This window comes from Polyodon spathula, chromosome 5 (assembly GCF_017654505.1).
Source record: "Polyodon spathula isolate WHYD16114869_AA chromosome 5, ASM1765450v1, whole genome shotgun sequence".
Classification (NCBI taxonomy): Eukaryota; Metazoa; Chordata; class Actinopteri; order Acipenseriformes; family Polyodontidae; genus Polyodon; species Polyodon spathula.
In genome coordinates, this window is record NC_054538.1 from 31,017,038 (window position 1) to 31,032,243 (window position 15,206).

The 15,206-nt window shown below is 37.5% G+C and overlaps 1 protein-coding gene across 2 annotated transcripts in view; it reads right to left on the minus strand.

The window, feature by feature from the left end:
• LOC121315834 (metabotropic glutamate receptor 1-like) overlaps window positions 1-15,206 on the minus strand; it is a 47,408-nt gene that overhangs the window by 4,604 nt on the left and 27,598 nt on the right. For both annotated transcript variants that reach the window (XM_041250311.1, XM_041250312.1), the window contains exons 4-8: window positions 6,859-7,094; window positions 4,792-5,038; window positions 3,371-3,539; window positions 2,713-2,839; window positions 867-1,797 (exon numbers count right to left, since the gene is read on the minus strand). In XM_041250311.1, coding sequence (XP_041106245.1) covers window positions 867-1,797; window positions 2,713-2,839; window positions 3,371-3,539; window positions 4,792-5,038; window positions 6,859-7,094 — 1,710 coding nt within the window. The remainder of the gene's footprint in view (window positions 1-866; window positions 1,798-2,712; window positions 2,840-3,370; window positions 3,540-4,791; window positions 5,039-6,858; window positions 7,095-15,206) is intronic.

The following is a 15,206-nucleotide window of genomic DNA, read 5'->3' on the forward strand; positions in this document are numbered from 1 at the left end:
AAATAAATGCACAATAAAGCCCAGGATAACAGTAATTACTGTAATTATGAGAAAGAATCCCTGATCATTAATGTCACTGACAATCTTAGTCCCTTCTTGACACAGATCAGCCCCTATACCTAAGCATTAATACCCTTTTTGTAACCCATTGGGACTTTCAAATTTATTTAGCCAGTGTAACCTCATTTTTAATAACCATATGTCTGTTCAATAACTCATCTTGAGACCGGCTCCATATTACACATTACATTTCCTCAGCTTGGTATTGAGATAAACTGGTCTTTACAGTTAAAAGACTTACAGCCTAATACATTGTAGCCTGTAAAAACTAGCATAAAACGACAATGTAGTCTGTTGCATAGAAGTCCAACAGACAATCATTATTTATTTTTTTGTATTTCATCTCACGTGATTTGTGAGAATGGGTGGATATTTATGCTAATGAATACCTAATTAGATGCATTTGGCCTACTCGTTAGGTTGTTCAAAATTCAAAAAAATTCTGTTAGCGTTACATGGAGTTTTTATTATATGCTATAACAACTACGTTTGGATTAAAAAGAACGTAAAGCACATAAACATTTTGGCTCTTTGCTTTCTTCAAACAGCAGTGAAGAAGGCAAACAGCTGAAACATATGTACTTTACTGATTTTCTTCGTTTTATCAAGATAATCTAAAGTCCACTGCTGGAGAGATTCATCCACTATGGGATTTAATTAATGAGCTGTCCCAAGAGTGGTTCTCAACCGCTTGGTTACAAAGGAATGGATAAGCAGCCTCTAAAATGAAAAGACAACTAAGTAGATACAAAACAAAAAAAAAAAAAAACTGTACTGCACATGAAAATTGGAATGTTGCAACTTACTTGGCATTTCCAGTAGTGTTGTTCTTCCTCCTGAACATATTTAGTAAGCCATTGTTCTTACAGACAATTTTTCCATCACCCACGTGCATGCGCACAACATCGGAGGTGGTGAACGCACTGCGGACGTTCCGCTCTGGCTTGGCAATGATAATGTACATCTTGGGAGTGAACATGCACCCCAGTGCCACTGTCACGCTCAGGCTCACAGAGAAACAGGTGCTGATAATTTTGTAGTTGCTGCCAAAATATATAGGCACAAAGGCCAGCCATATGATGCAGGTGGTATACATGGTAAAAGCTATGTATTTGGCCTCATTAAAGTTGGCAGGGACATTTCTGGTCTTGAAAGCATAGTAAGTGCAGCTCATGATGAGGAGCCCATTGTATCCAATAGGGGCCACCATTCCCAGGTTGCTGGTGTTACAGATCAAGAAGACTTCCCTGATGCTGGGGTAAGACAGGACTGGCATGGGAGGCTCCAGGATGACAAGGGTCACCTCCAGCATAAGCTGCACACTGACTAGGATAGACGAAATGACAACCTGAGCCCAAGCGCTCATGAACCTTGGTTTTCTGGTGCAGATCTTTTTCTTGCTGCCTGCCAGGATCCGAGCGATTCTGTTGGTTTTGGTCACCAGAGCAGAGTAGCACATGGCTGAGGAGAGTCCCACCAGGAGTCGCTGAAGGTAGCAGGATCCCACAGTGGGCCTCGCAATCAGTATGAAGGGACAGATGTAGCCCAGGAAAATCCCTGCCAGTATGATGTAGCAGAGCTCTCGGCTGGAGGATTTGACCACCGGAGTGTCTCTGTACAGCACAAAGATAAAGGTGACGAACATCGTGACCAGGATTCCCAGGCACGAGAAAACCACTGCCACTATGGACTCTGCAGTACTCCACTCGAGGTGCCTGACAACAATTTCTTCACAGCCTGGAAAATGATACACAGCTGGTTACAGAAACATTCAGAGAATGGATTGTTCTACCATTAAAATAGCTGAGTTTATGTAGTATACTGTAAAATAAGAACATAAATAAAGAATGTATGTAAGAATGTTAGTGTAAGATACCAAAGCTGGTGCAATTTATATATAAGACTAGTAATGTTGATGTTAAGCTTTACATGTCTGAAAATTACAGTAGTGTCTTTGAGCACATACATATAGCAGCATATCAGTTGGCAGCTATTATGCAGCATCTGTGCAACTAGCTATGAAGTAGGTAGCCCATATTAGACTCAACCCTGCTGGATTTAATTTAAAAACAGCATGGCATCAATACATATCCTAGTTGGCGTAATATGCATTGCATGCGCCTGGCTGGCGGGGGGGCTGTTTTTTTGAAAATGTACCAGCTATCAAAGTAGGTTTTCAGTTCAACTAAAAATAGCAGCTGTGATCTACAACACTATGACATACAGTATGTTCTTTCTAAATTTTAAAGTCACATTTGTTCTTTGTCTTTAGACCTAGTTAAGGGTAAAGACATTAGGAATCTGCGTTTTGAGTTTTGATATGTTAAGGCATATCAAATGTAATAACAGCATAGATGTAAATAACAGGATTCACTGCACCATGAACAGGCTACATGAACTCAAAAAAAGGAGTTCTTTTTATGTGTATAAAATATTATATGTAATATTCCCTTTGATGCTGACATTGGATAAACATAACCACACATTCCCCAAAATATAATTTATATTTTATAGTTAATAGAAAAGTTTTAAATGCAGTGTATTAATGATATAATAATGTCACAAACCATTGTTTGCAGAAATTAATAATATGTTGATTTGTATTATTTCAGTGGGACAGAAAGAGATGGTTATTGTTGTACTGTGCATTACCTGTCAGCTCCTCGTTTGGCCACCAGCCCAGGTCACAGGCCTTACAGGTAAACTCGTCTTGTACAAATTCATTTTCCTTGCATGCAGTGCAAATCCAACAGCAGCTCACCTCTCCCTTTCGGATCACCTGCAATAGAAACAACAACATTCAGTGGAGAACACTACTTTTCAAAACTTTGCTATGCTTTTACCTCTGTATATAACAACATTTATAAGGACCATATGGACAGCGTGTAACGGGTTAATAAATTAATATATGCATCAACTTTGCCTACCTTCATATTTTACAATAATATTCCCATTGCGGGCAACCCTGTTATTTTAATAAACAAGTTCATTCATGTGTGACTAAATAAAAAAAAAAAACAAAAAAAAAAAACAGCAAACAGCAATTTTTTTGTTATATTAAATTATTTAGGTAGTGTGATATACTATGCCAAATATGGTAAGATTTGGATACAAAAGGGGATGCTGTGGCACAGGATAATGATTAGTTAAGGTACTTTATTGCCATAAAGCTGAATTACAGTGTATTTGCAGCCTTGTACTAAAGTACAGTGATTGGTTGCAGTGGAAGTTTGCATTGCAGATTGAATTTTATTAATAGTGGAGAGAAAGGTCAATTGCACACAAAGGTCAATTAGTGGTCACGGTTTACCTTTATTTGTCCCATTAAGCAGGGTTCACTGCACACAGAGCGCACCATCCCACTCCTATTCATTTCAATCCGGTAGTCATCAATATCCAGGATCCCTTCATGCCAGGAGCCAACATTCATATAGTCAAACCGGCCAGGTTCCACATTCTGAAGATTCATGATGTCATACCTGCCATAGTGAAGAAACAGATTTCTGGCCACTGTTAGTGTGGGGGTACATTCATGTAAACAACACAAGCTGTCATTGCAGACAGAGATATCAAGAAAGATCACACCTGATATCTTAGCAGACCAGGCTGATTAAGTAAAGCCAAGCTCACTTAGAATCTAGTGTGCTCACTGTTGCTGAACAAGTGGGAACAGAAACAGAAAAAGTGTTATACAGACACACCATCTGTTCAGCTGTAGCAAATAAACAACTGAGAAGAGACCAAAAAAATAAACAAGGTCTGAACACAGAATGCCATTAGCCCACTGTTAAATGAACCAAATTCAATCCTGAACCTTTTAGGTTCCTGAAAACACATGTAAAGAGATGGAAGATAAGATAAGATGACAAAAAGTCCTGGAAAACGTAAGGGTATGTCGAGTAGAACATATAGCACGTCCAATGTAAATTACTGTAAAAACTGAGTGCAGCAAAGCAGAAGCATGTAACCCTAACCCTAACTTGAGATAATTGACTGCTGATGAGACGCCTGCTTCAAAAAACACAAAAGGCTCCACTGTAGAGGCTCAAGCAGACATAGCTGCCAGATTACTTCAAGCTTTCAAACTCTTCTGACTTAAAAAAAAAAAAAAAAAGGATGCTTGTTAATATGGAGTGCCTTCTTACAAATCCCTACTGACCCCAGTACAAGTTTGTTTCGATTTCTGACATTCTACTGAATATCTTCCTCAACCACTGGCCTACACATTCAAGAAACAAAGATGAGAAATAACTGTTTATTGTCAAGAATTCACAATAGTTAGCAGATCTTGCACCACTTGCCTTGATTCTCAGTCTTAATCCAGATACCAAAAGAATGAGGCAGGTAGGCAGCAAGCCTTATAAGCTATGACTACCCCTGAGAAGTGAGCACCTGGTGCAAGGTGGGGGAGGTGAGGAGGTGGACAATGGAAATGAGAGAAGAAGCTGTTTCACTTGATTCGTCGATAATTTTAACATAAGACTACTGGTGTTTAAGGAGATAGAATTAGATGTTCACTGGCATTTTCTTATCTAAAATCAAATTCATATGTTGTTGCAGATTAAACACTAAAATGCATAAATAAGCAAAAATATGATCTTCATTGACTTTTAATAAAAATAATTACTTCCACATGAACTTTCAGAATTACAGAGCTAGGTTTATTAGTACCCAAACCATCCCTCAAGATCTAATAATTCTGGTAATACAATATAGATAGGGATACATTACCTGCCAGGTGTGTCTCCATTTTCATCAAAATAAATTTCCTCTTCAGAAACGCCAAGGAACGAAGTCTTCAACAGAAACTCCAGCAGCTTGCTGCCATCAATGGGATTCATAGCTTCACACAGTCCTGTGTGGCCTGGGCAGAGACTCTGTTGCATGTCATGCAGGCCGTGAGCCATAGCGTAAATGGCATTAATAACAAATCCCATCTTGCTGTCTTGAACATAGTTTTCTTCTAAACTCTCATTGCCTGGAACAAAATGAGACCACAACAAATGTAAAATCTTCCCAAAACACACATCCTCATGACCAATTGTAGACATAGACAAATGTATCCATATGAAACATGTAATGGCCAACTTGCCACAAAAACAACCAACCGACTCACACAAAAGTCATCTCGTACCAAAGTCATCTCGTACCAAAGTCATCTCGTGCTCGGATCGAAGTCAACCTAACCCCAGTGAACGCAGACTAAAGTCATGTGGGGTGGTACATTACAGCAAAAAGCAGAACTGTTTTAAAATTCTATTTGTTTTTACATATTGATGTTTTACATTTAGTCTCATAGTAAAAAAAATACCCTCTCTGAAGATATTTTTAATTATATATTTTATAATAATTTTTAAATTTTATTTTGCTTTCCAGGGCCTCACTAGCATGCTTATTTAGTTCATAGAGTGACACTTTGGCAAGAAAGCTGTAGTAGAATGCCATAAACAATAACAGTACCTATGAGTGACCTTTTAACTGAACAAAAAAAATTGAAGAGCAAGAGACACCTAATGCAGACTGATAACCATTGCCCTTAAACTAATGTAACTGCTCTATTGTGGGTGTCTTACCACTGTGTTTGTCTACTGTTAATAAGTTGGGGTCAATGCATCATCCCAACAGAATTATTGAAGTTGAATGGCACCACTGCTTAGCCTAGTTAAACAGACCCAAATCTTGAACCACGATCTAGCAATGTCATATTAAATCACCTTTGGTGCTGACATCAGATGCTGCTGTGCAAATGTTTCAGAAAAAAAAAAAGCTACATACATGGTAACAGCACAGTATTAACTTTCTATTTCAAATACACAAATGTTTCTTTGCAGATGAAAAATATCCTTCCTAAAGGGACGCAGTTGAGGCCCAGCTATGAAATAGTCTCCATTTCTGAAAATGAATAGGGATTGAACATTGCTAGCTATTTGGCTCAAATGAAACCAGAGACTGATATTTACTTCATAATCTGTGTTCATTCTCATGGAAATACAGGGAAAACAAAGCATTCTTATCCCTATTAAATAAAAAAAATTGTTTTCAATTATTTTTTTTTCATTCAGGAATCGTACTGTGTGGGGGGGTTTTGGGGTTGTTTTTTTTGTCAATCCATTACAGCTGAAACGTTTCAAGCGTGCAAGGATATATTCATCTTTATGTAACTGTACAAATAAGAGCATTTTACCTAAACAGCACAGAAGTTTAATTGTGAGGTTTTGAACAAATAAAACAAATGCATAGATTCAGTGTGACAGCACTCTTTATTTATTCTACTTGGTGGTCATCAGTGCATAATTGGTTACAAGTTTGCTGGGGTATTTTGTATTGTATGTTTGTATAATAAATACACATTCAATTTATCAGTCCGGAAGTAAAAGCAAGCCATACTTTACTATATATACACTCTCTGTATCTATGGATATTCACGTACTATACTCAACATACAACATACAACTTTTGGAGTGCTCTCAAAACTCATCAAAACAAGTTTTTAAAAATGTTTATTATATGATAATGTTAGTGGATTTAGGGCCCATTATTTCTCTCGACCAGATATTTTCTTTGGGTTTTCTATTGGTGCCCATTTGAATCTGTTTACACTTACTGGTTTCATCATATTCTGTTTGAATTTCCTGTAAACAAAGCAGGGCATAATGTCTTGTGAGTTGTTTTCATTAAGATGCACAATGTGTTTTGTAGATAATACATGGAAAACAGCAAGTTCAGTAGTATTTCATAAATGTGACAAGAATTTTTGAAATAATAAAAATACAAATTATTATTATGTATTTATTTTACCTGTACAAATCTTTCTGTAATGTTGGTTCTCCAGTGGGTGTCCTGGGATACGGCATTGAAAACGGTACTGCCAGAATTCAGGAAACCAGGGGTTTCGGGTGTTTGTGTCAAGTCGCAGCCTCAGGAAGTAGTCATCAAAGGACATGACCTCCGGTGACTTTAGCTTCATCGTGATCCCGCCCACAGCCTCCTGCTCGTAGCCTTCAATCACCTCATCCCTGTCTGCCCAGCCATCACTGCAAGAAGACCAAAAGGATACTCTTAATGGTAGAGACTTAACACGATGAGTACTTCTATACCCAGGACACCTTTAGGACCTTTCATGTGCAAAGCTTTCAAACAACTGCAGGAACTTATTTATTAGGCATAATGTCCTGATGAGCTGTCCTTGAACTGCAGTATATCTAACATACTGTATATAGTTGCTTACATTTTGCTTGTCAGGTACTTTTTTCTCAGCCACCAGAAAAAGGTTGATGCTAACAATGTTAAATCCTTGTATATCATAATGCACATTACAGACAATGTCTAAAGAAGGTCTCAAAACTATTATTGCCTCTAAGCGATACATTTTCTTTTTTTTTCTTTAGGAATAAGGTGGAGAGTGTGATTATCACTGGAAAGTTGCAAACATGTGCATCAAACACCTGGTTTTGATTGTGCTAATATGCTAGTTTGAAAAAAAAAAACAACAATTATTCATGTTACCTTGTAACACACACAGCAATGTAATTGTCTCTTAAAGGATAGGGATGGTTAAACTAGCTTGTACAATAATTACACTATGTAACACAATTTTTGTTCCTGGGTAGTAAGTGTTATTTCCTAATTGCTTATGCCTCAAAAGTATAGAAAATGGCTATTATTCCCCACAAACTTTGCTTTTGTGACTAGGGCTGTGATATTTCAAAATATCACTATTTCCAATGGGAAAACGGGCAAATGTGTGTCTTTTCGTTCACTGTATTTACAGTATAATCGTAAATCTCGAAAAACTACTTACTTCTAAATCTTTTGTAGTCATTTTTGTATTACTTTAGTATAAATACATGTTAATTTGGATTCATATGTTGTTTTTTTCTGACTTTATGCGAACAAAAAGACACACATTTGCCCGTTTTCCCATTGGAAATAGTGATATTTTGAAATATCACTGTCCTGGACACAAAAGTAAAGTTTGTGGGGAATAATAGCCATTTTCTATACTTTTGAGACATAAGCAATTAGGAAATAACACTTACTGCCCAGGAACAAAAAATAAATAAATAAATTGTTACACGGTGTATTACTAAATGATACCCTGGAGAGTATATGAAGAGCATCTGTATCCCTGGAGGGGACTGTAGAACTGTCTATTCCCTGCTCTTTTATAATATTTATAGACCGCTAAGCCTAACCACAGCCACAGTGCTCTCTTCCCAAAACAACACATTTATGTGAAACTTATCCATGAGTGGGTCCCAACTTGAAAGCACGTGTCCCTAAAGGGGACAATTGACAGTAAGCATATCAGGCACAACAGCACCCAAGAGACTTCTCTTTAATCCTGATGTTTCTTTTCATGCCACTGAGGTTGCTGCATGCACCCATTGAGATGAGTCAATAAGTGCAGAAAGTGAAGGGGAAAGGCCAGGTTAGTCTTCAGGGAAAAATAATTGCTTCTGCAGAAAATGCAACAGCACAAAAGTTATGTAAAAAAAAATATGTTTGTTTAATGTGTCACTTTAGTGTCAGTGACATCTTAATCCCAGTGTTTACATAACTAAAAGCAATAGCGGCTGGTTGATTATGTTGTCAGTGTTTGAAATGCATGCATTTCCTACTTGCATAACAAAAACAAAGGAAGAAGACACAAGAGTCTACAGAAAGTGCAAAGCAACAGAAAGTTATATAGAGTCCTTTTGGATAATGATACCGGCTTTAATAAAAATTTTTAAAAAAAGTTTATCTTTGTTAGGCATTATAGTTTTATCTTGAGGTTAATGTTTTTGATGTTGTAAACATTTTAAATGGCACATAATTATAGGTGGGAAGTAAATGGTAATGTGATAAACATTTACAGTGCAGACTATTTTGTATTACGTATAATGACTTTGCCGAATATAAAGCAAATATGAGTGTTTCTAATATTGTTTATTAATTCTGTGCATCCAAAGACATGTAATTGTAACTGACGGATGCGCACCCTCCCTGCTTTCCAGTTCACCACTCCAGGAAGATGTGTCGCCCGTAGGGACAGCAGGTTCCTTTCAGCCCACGTCAAAAGCCAGAGGGCAATGTGATGCAACCCCGGGACTGTAGGCCACCTTGGTGGCTGACATTTATCACCACTGTTGTGTTGTCCATCTGGACCAACACATGTGTCCCTTGCAGTACCAGAAGGAAGTGCTGGAGGTCAAATAAAATTGCCTGCTAATCCAGCATGTTTATGTGTAGGGATGTCCAATGGCCCGACCATGTGCCGTGGACTCTTTTACCTTCCCAGACAGCCCCTCAACCCAAGCTGGGTTCAACACTACTCCCATCCGCACACCTTCGTGCAAGTGAGAGGTCGTCCTCCACCAGCGAAGGGCTGCCGAGCACAAGTGAGACACTGTCAGCCGACGGAGTCTGTCACGTTTTGGATGCAAGTGAAACTCATTGAACCACGCTTGGAGATGCGGCCATCAGACCCAATAGTTTTTAGCACAACATCAGGCTAACCTCTGATCCCTGTCGAAACAGGGAGAGGCAATCTCGGATAGCTGCTACTCTGTCATCCGACAGGTATGCGTGCATCGTACTGGAGTCTAGCCGGAGCCCCAAATACGTTGTGCACTGCACCAGTGTAAGCCAACTTTTCGCATCATGATGGTGAAGCCCAGCCTCGGCAGATGCTCCATCACAATCGCCGAGGGGGTCACTGCTCCTTCTCGCTACTGGGAACAAATCAACGTTTTTCGAGATAGTTCATTACCCTTATCCCCTGCAACTGCAAGGGGGTCAGGATAACATTCTGACACACCTGGGGCTGAAAAGCAGCACAGCTGTCACAAGCCACTTCCCAACCTCCCCAAGGGCCAAGGTGGCGTGCTGGATGCCCAAGCATCATGGACACAGGGTATGCCTGTCCTCCTGGGGTATGTTAGCCTTGCAGGACGCGTAGCATGGAACCCGTATCTGGTTGTTATTATTGCACAGAGTATTGCATGCAAAAAGTGCACCAAGCACCACATGCACCGGTACTATATGTACAGGGCGTACCAAGGGCAGTGACCGCTAAGCGTGTCGAGGTGGTGGGCACCCCCTGCACCAGACACCATGTGCGCTTAGTGCAACAAGCACCCAGCGCACCGAGTGCATCAAGTACTGTGCGTGCGTGCACTAAGTGTCGCGTGCACTGAGCACCGCGTGTACCGAGCACCGCATGTACCGAGCACCTCGTGCACCGAGTGTATCAAGTACTGTGCGTGCTTGCACCGAGTGCTGCTTCCACCAAGCACCGCATGCACTGAGTGCTGCTTGTACCGAGCACCAAGGGCGATATGCGTGCCAATGTACTAACACCGTGTGCGAATTGCGTTTCCCCAAGAGTGTCAGCTAGAAAAGACAAGACCTTGGGACCATTAAAGAGCTCAGTAAATACCTACCAATAGGAGGCATATCCCATAAGTAATGTTTTGGTGGTCGTCTTCGGATTGAAAGGGAACTACCAAACTCAAGTGACCTATTTCCACTTAATTTACCAGATGATTTTTTTTTTTTTTAATAGGAATTAAAATGTCCTTTTCCCTAAACTAATATTCCCTCACATCAAAAAACGTAGCTGTTTATTAAGTTAACTCAACCCCTCTGGAGAATATACAAAAAAAAAAACCCTGCTAGAATCCATTAAAAGGCCATCAAAGAAGTTCTATTTATGTATTATGATCCACTTTATGAAAGAACATAGGATCCAATGCTGAAGACCTAGTTTCTATTTCTCTCTTTTTAAAAGTTTGGTCTTGTGAATTAGTTGCTGCGTCAACACCCTGATCAAGAAGATGTTGTTTCTGGGTTTTTTATGGAGCAATATAGGACTAAGCTATAATATTGAAATTTAATTTGTGTGGTATGGTACAGGGGGAATTTCAAAAGGAAAACTGATCTGGCTATAATTACATTCACTATGTAGATTTGTTTAAGATATTTCAATATATGTTTCATAGGCCTATAGTTAAGATTACCCACAATTACTTCTGACGAGCATTTTCTATCTTTCATTTGGTCCCTTATAATTAGTCACCCTAATACGTAGTATACTTCTGCCTCATGGTCATCTTTCATAAAGTACCAGAAAATGTGTAGTAAATATAAAAAGGACACTTCTTTTCTTGGCAGTGTATGACATATAACCAATCTTATTTTATAAAATTTAAATTTGATTCTACATTCCCCATGGGCCATCAATGAACAAATACTATAGGTTCTATTTTTTGTAACACCAACATTTTAAAAACAAAACATAACAAAAAACAACAACAATATTTCCTAATTCCCTGTAAACTATATATTTGTTACAGCATGCTACTTCTATCCTATATTTTGCTCTAGACGTCATTTTTTCCTGATATGATATCACATTGGTATATAGAAACTAGAGCTTAAATCAGTTACTTAAATAATAATAATAATAATAATAATAATAATAATAATAATAATAATAATAATAATAATAATAAATATAACCACTCTTCCTTAACCACAGGCTTTTCAGAGTAATGTGATCAGCTGCAACAGCGTTTCAAATAAACCACTCAGCAGGTTAGTTTAAAATGCCCCCTTCATCAAAATGTTAATGAGGCCACACTCTGAAAGTTAAAGCGACCACTGGCACTAACGCAAATGGAAAAAGGCGGGAAAAAGCAAGTCACCAAAATTGCATTACAGAGCAAAAGCCATTTGTTTCTATTTGCTCCGAGTTTTTTCATCAAAATCAGGGGCAAGCGTTTTTTACCCATGCATTAAATGTTTACCCTGTCATCAAAATCAGGCACAGCGTGTGTCAACAGAACAGATACATTGTACCTTAAAAAATGCATTTTCAGTCATGGTTTTCTCAATAAAACAGACTGATTTTCATGAAAATGTTCTTTTGGTTTCTTTAACAAAGGAGCAGTTTGATTTTATGAATATTTTACAACATGGGAAGCTTGTGCATAAGTAATTGTGACCCCTCAGATGTTAAGAAAAATATATAAAATTAAACCAAATATCCAATATGTTTTTATAATATTTGCTGACTTTGTTTATTATATGCATACAACATAACACAATAAGCATATGCAGTTGATAGCATTACTTATATCAAAATAAACAAACTGCATCAAACAATTTTTCTTTTGTTTTAGAGTCTTAAATTTGTAAGATAAATTATACTCTACATGCTCTCATACAAAGTGGTTTAAATTAAGCTTCAGTACAATTTAGCTACAGTGTACCAATAATATACCTAAACTGGAACAGGTGGATGGATGACTCTGTCAAAACCTGTGGGACTCTCGTAAGTTAATTTAGAAGAAACTGTGAAAAATAAATGCTCTAGAACAAAACAGAGAACTCTGTGTTGGTGAACTCCAATCTAAAAGTGGAATGCCTTTGGTATCAATTTAAAACATGGCTATGGTCAAATAAACGATGACATATGCAAAATTAAAAACATCCTGGGAATCTGATAGTTGTTACCATATACACACACACACACACACACACACACACACACACAAACACACATTTTGTCACCTAGAAAATGTGTTGGAGTAATGTGAAACCTCTGAAAGATTTACAGTGTCTATATACCGGTAGTAGAGATTTCAAACAAAGTGCTACTAATGTTGTTTTTTTATTATTATTATTATTATTATTATTATTATTATTATTATTATTATTATTATTATTATTATTATTATTTAATTACAATGCTGCTCAGTAGAGTCTACCTTTTTCAACACTGATTTACTCTCACAATGATTAAATGTGTGTTGTACCAAAGTGGTGCACAAATGCTGCTTCTGATAGATGCAGGATTTTTTTCCTCAACTGTTGGGTTCAATCCATTCCAGTCATTGGCTGAGGAAATGTGTCTAATTGATTTTTTACAGCTACTGATAAAGTACTTACAATGACACCAATGACTGCTGCTGGATTAGCTGTGGAGATTTTGTCTCCGGTAATTGGCGGAGGCAATTAAATATGATACATGGGGCCATTAAAATTTTTGCAATTTTATTATGCAGCTGACAACAAAGAACTGGAAATCCTGCATTTCAATATAATGAAGATTTCCTCCCCCACAATCATTGCAGATGGTTGTTAGTAAAGGTGCAGCTTAGTTCAAACCAGATGCTGTCCAATATATGTAATATATCAGGCTCTTCTGTAGTTAACACTAATTACTAGAAAATTACTATCTTTCAGCAACACACTACCTAGAGTATTAAAAATGAGAAAAGATGGCAAAGGATTGACTAATTCAGAAAGTGTGTCTTTTAAAAGAAAAGAAAGCACTGTGGCACAAATGTTACTACTGGTCAAATACTAACATATATGTTAATTGTCAAGTAAGTAGTAAACCGATTGGTTATAATACTGTATTACTTCGATTTGGCGCTGCAGCGTTTATTTTAAATTGATAAAAATGACTGCGGCCCTTAAACGAGTGCGGCGATTATACAAGGTCGGCATTTATTAATAATACTATGCTTTACATCGCTGCAATATTTTATTACATGATTTAAAGCATTTTAGAAGGCGCGTATGAGAGGCTCCGATCTGCAGCACTATACTCTTGTGTGTTGGGGGCTTGAATGTAGTACATTTACTAACAGTTACTAAGAGCCTATTAGGTGGGAGTTGGGAGGTCAGGGAGTACTGTACCAGCGAATCAGGAGTGCGTATTGGTTGTTAAGGGGTGGGACAATACCGGCGTCACAGTTCAGTCTAAGAATGTGATGTGGATGTTTTGCTGCACCAAAAGTTACCTCCGAATACCAGCTTGATTTTTGTGAAAACTCAATATATCCTACTGGGTTATTTTTTTTCTCACTGTAACTTGCTTGTTTGTAATTTCACTGCAAGAGAAATTGAAACTTAATCTTATCATATATAGTAAGCACATTGTTTTTATTTGTAGGGGATTGAGTACGGGAATTACAACTGAACTGAAACCAAAACAACAAAACCACCTGTAAGAACTTCAGAAGGACTGCTGTTCTGTATGTAGTTTATCTTGGCTTTTCTTTCAGAACTGTACCATAAAATAAAATGTGCTTACTCTGTGTGTGTACATTAGTTTGTAGTTTACGTGCTAGATTGAGGCCCCCAAGATTCAGGATTTCAGATAGTTTTTAGGCATGAATATCTTGTGCATTCTGTGTCCCATAACATCCATGCCAACAGTGTGACAGCGCCGACGTTCATGGATTGATTAGAATCCTGGTTTAAAGCCATTTGTGGCATTGAAAAGGAATACACTTGCTTTAAAAACAAGGTACTACTGTGCATTAATATATATATATATATATATATATATATATATATATATATATATATATATATATATATATATATATATATATATACCCCCTTTGCACAGATTCCACAGTAAGAAACCCTGTTCAGTGGATTCATAAACTTGCCTTCAAGCACTGGTAATTGCATTGCAACTACAGCCGTATACATTCCCATGCAAAATAATGCCATATGGATATAGTTTCTGGAAAATGGCCAGTCAGCTTAAAAGCATCTGCCAGTATTAGACAGGTGTATTCATTTTTTGCAAACGTAATTTTTAAATGTGTATTTTTGTTAAGGTTAATAGTGTTACCTGTTCTATGGAAATATTTTATTATTTGTATTATAACAGTCTGTATTATTGTGTATATGATGTGTTTTAAATTAAGCTTTTTTCCAACTACCTGGGGTGTGTTAGGAAAGTCTAATGTGGATAACAAACAGCACTATCTATTTGCATTTGGTTTCCTACATACAGAGTGTAAGGGTTTTGTTTTTATATATTTCTCACAAATAAAAACTGAAACTTCCATTTCACACTGATCAAGGGAATAGCAAAAAAAGCACTGAAGCATTTAAAATACATGTACCATTTAAGTAGGAAAAGGAAATGGGAGGAAAGCAGAGGCGTTGAAAACGTGATCGTATGAAAGGCACTGATTGGTTATGGTACAAAAAAGTTGAGCTAATGCATGAGGCGTCTGGGAATCAGAGTTCTTGTAAATCTCCATGAAGCAACGTGTGTAGAAGTATGAACGGAATGATCAAAAACATTTTTTAATAATAGCTTTTTAAAAAAAAATACACGTTTACCGTAG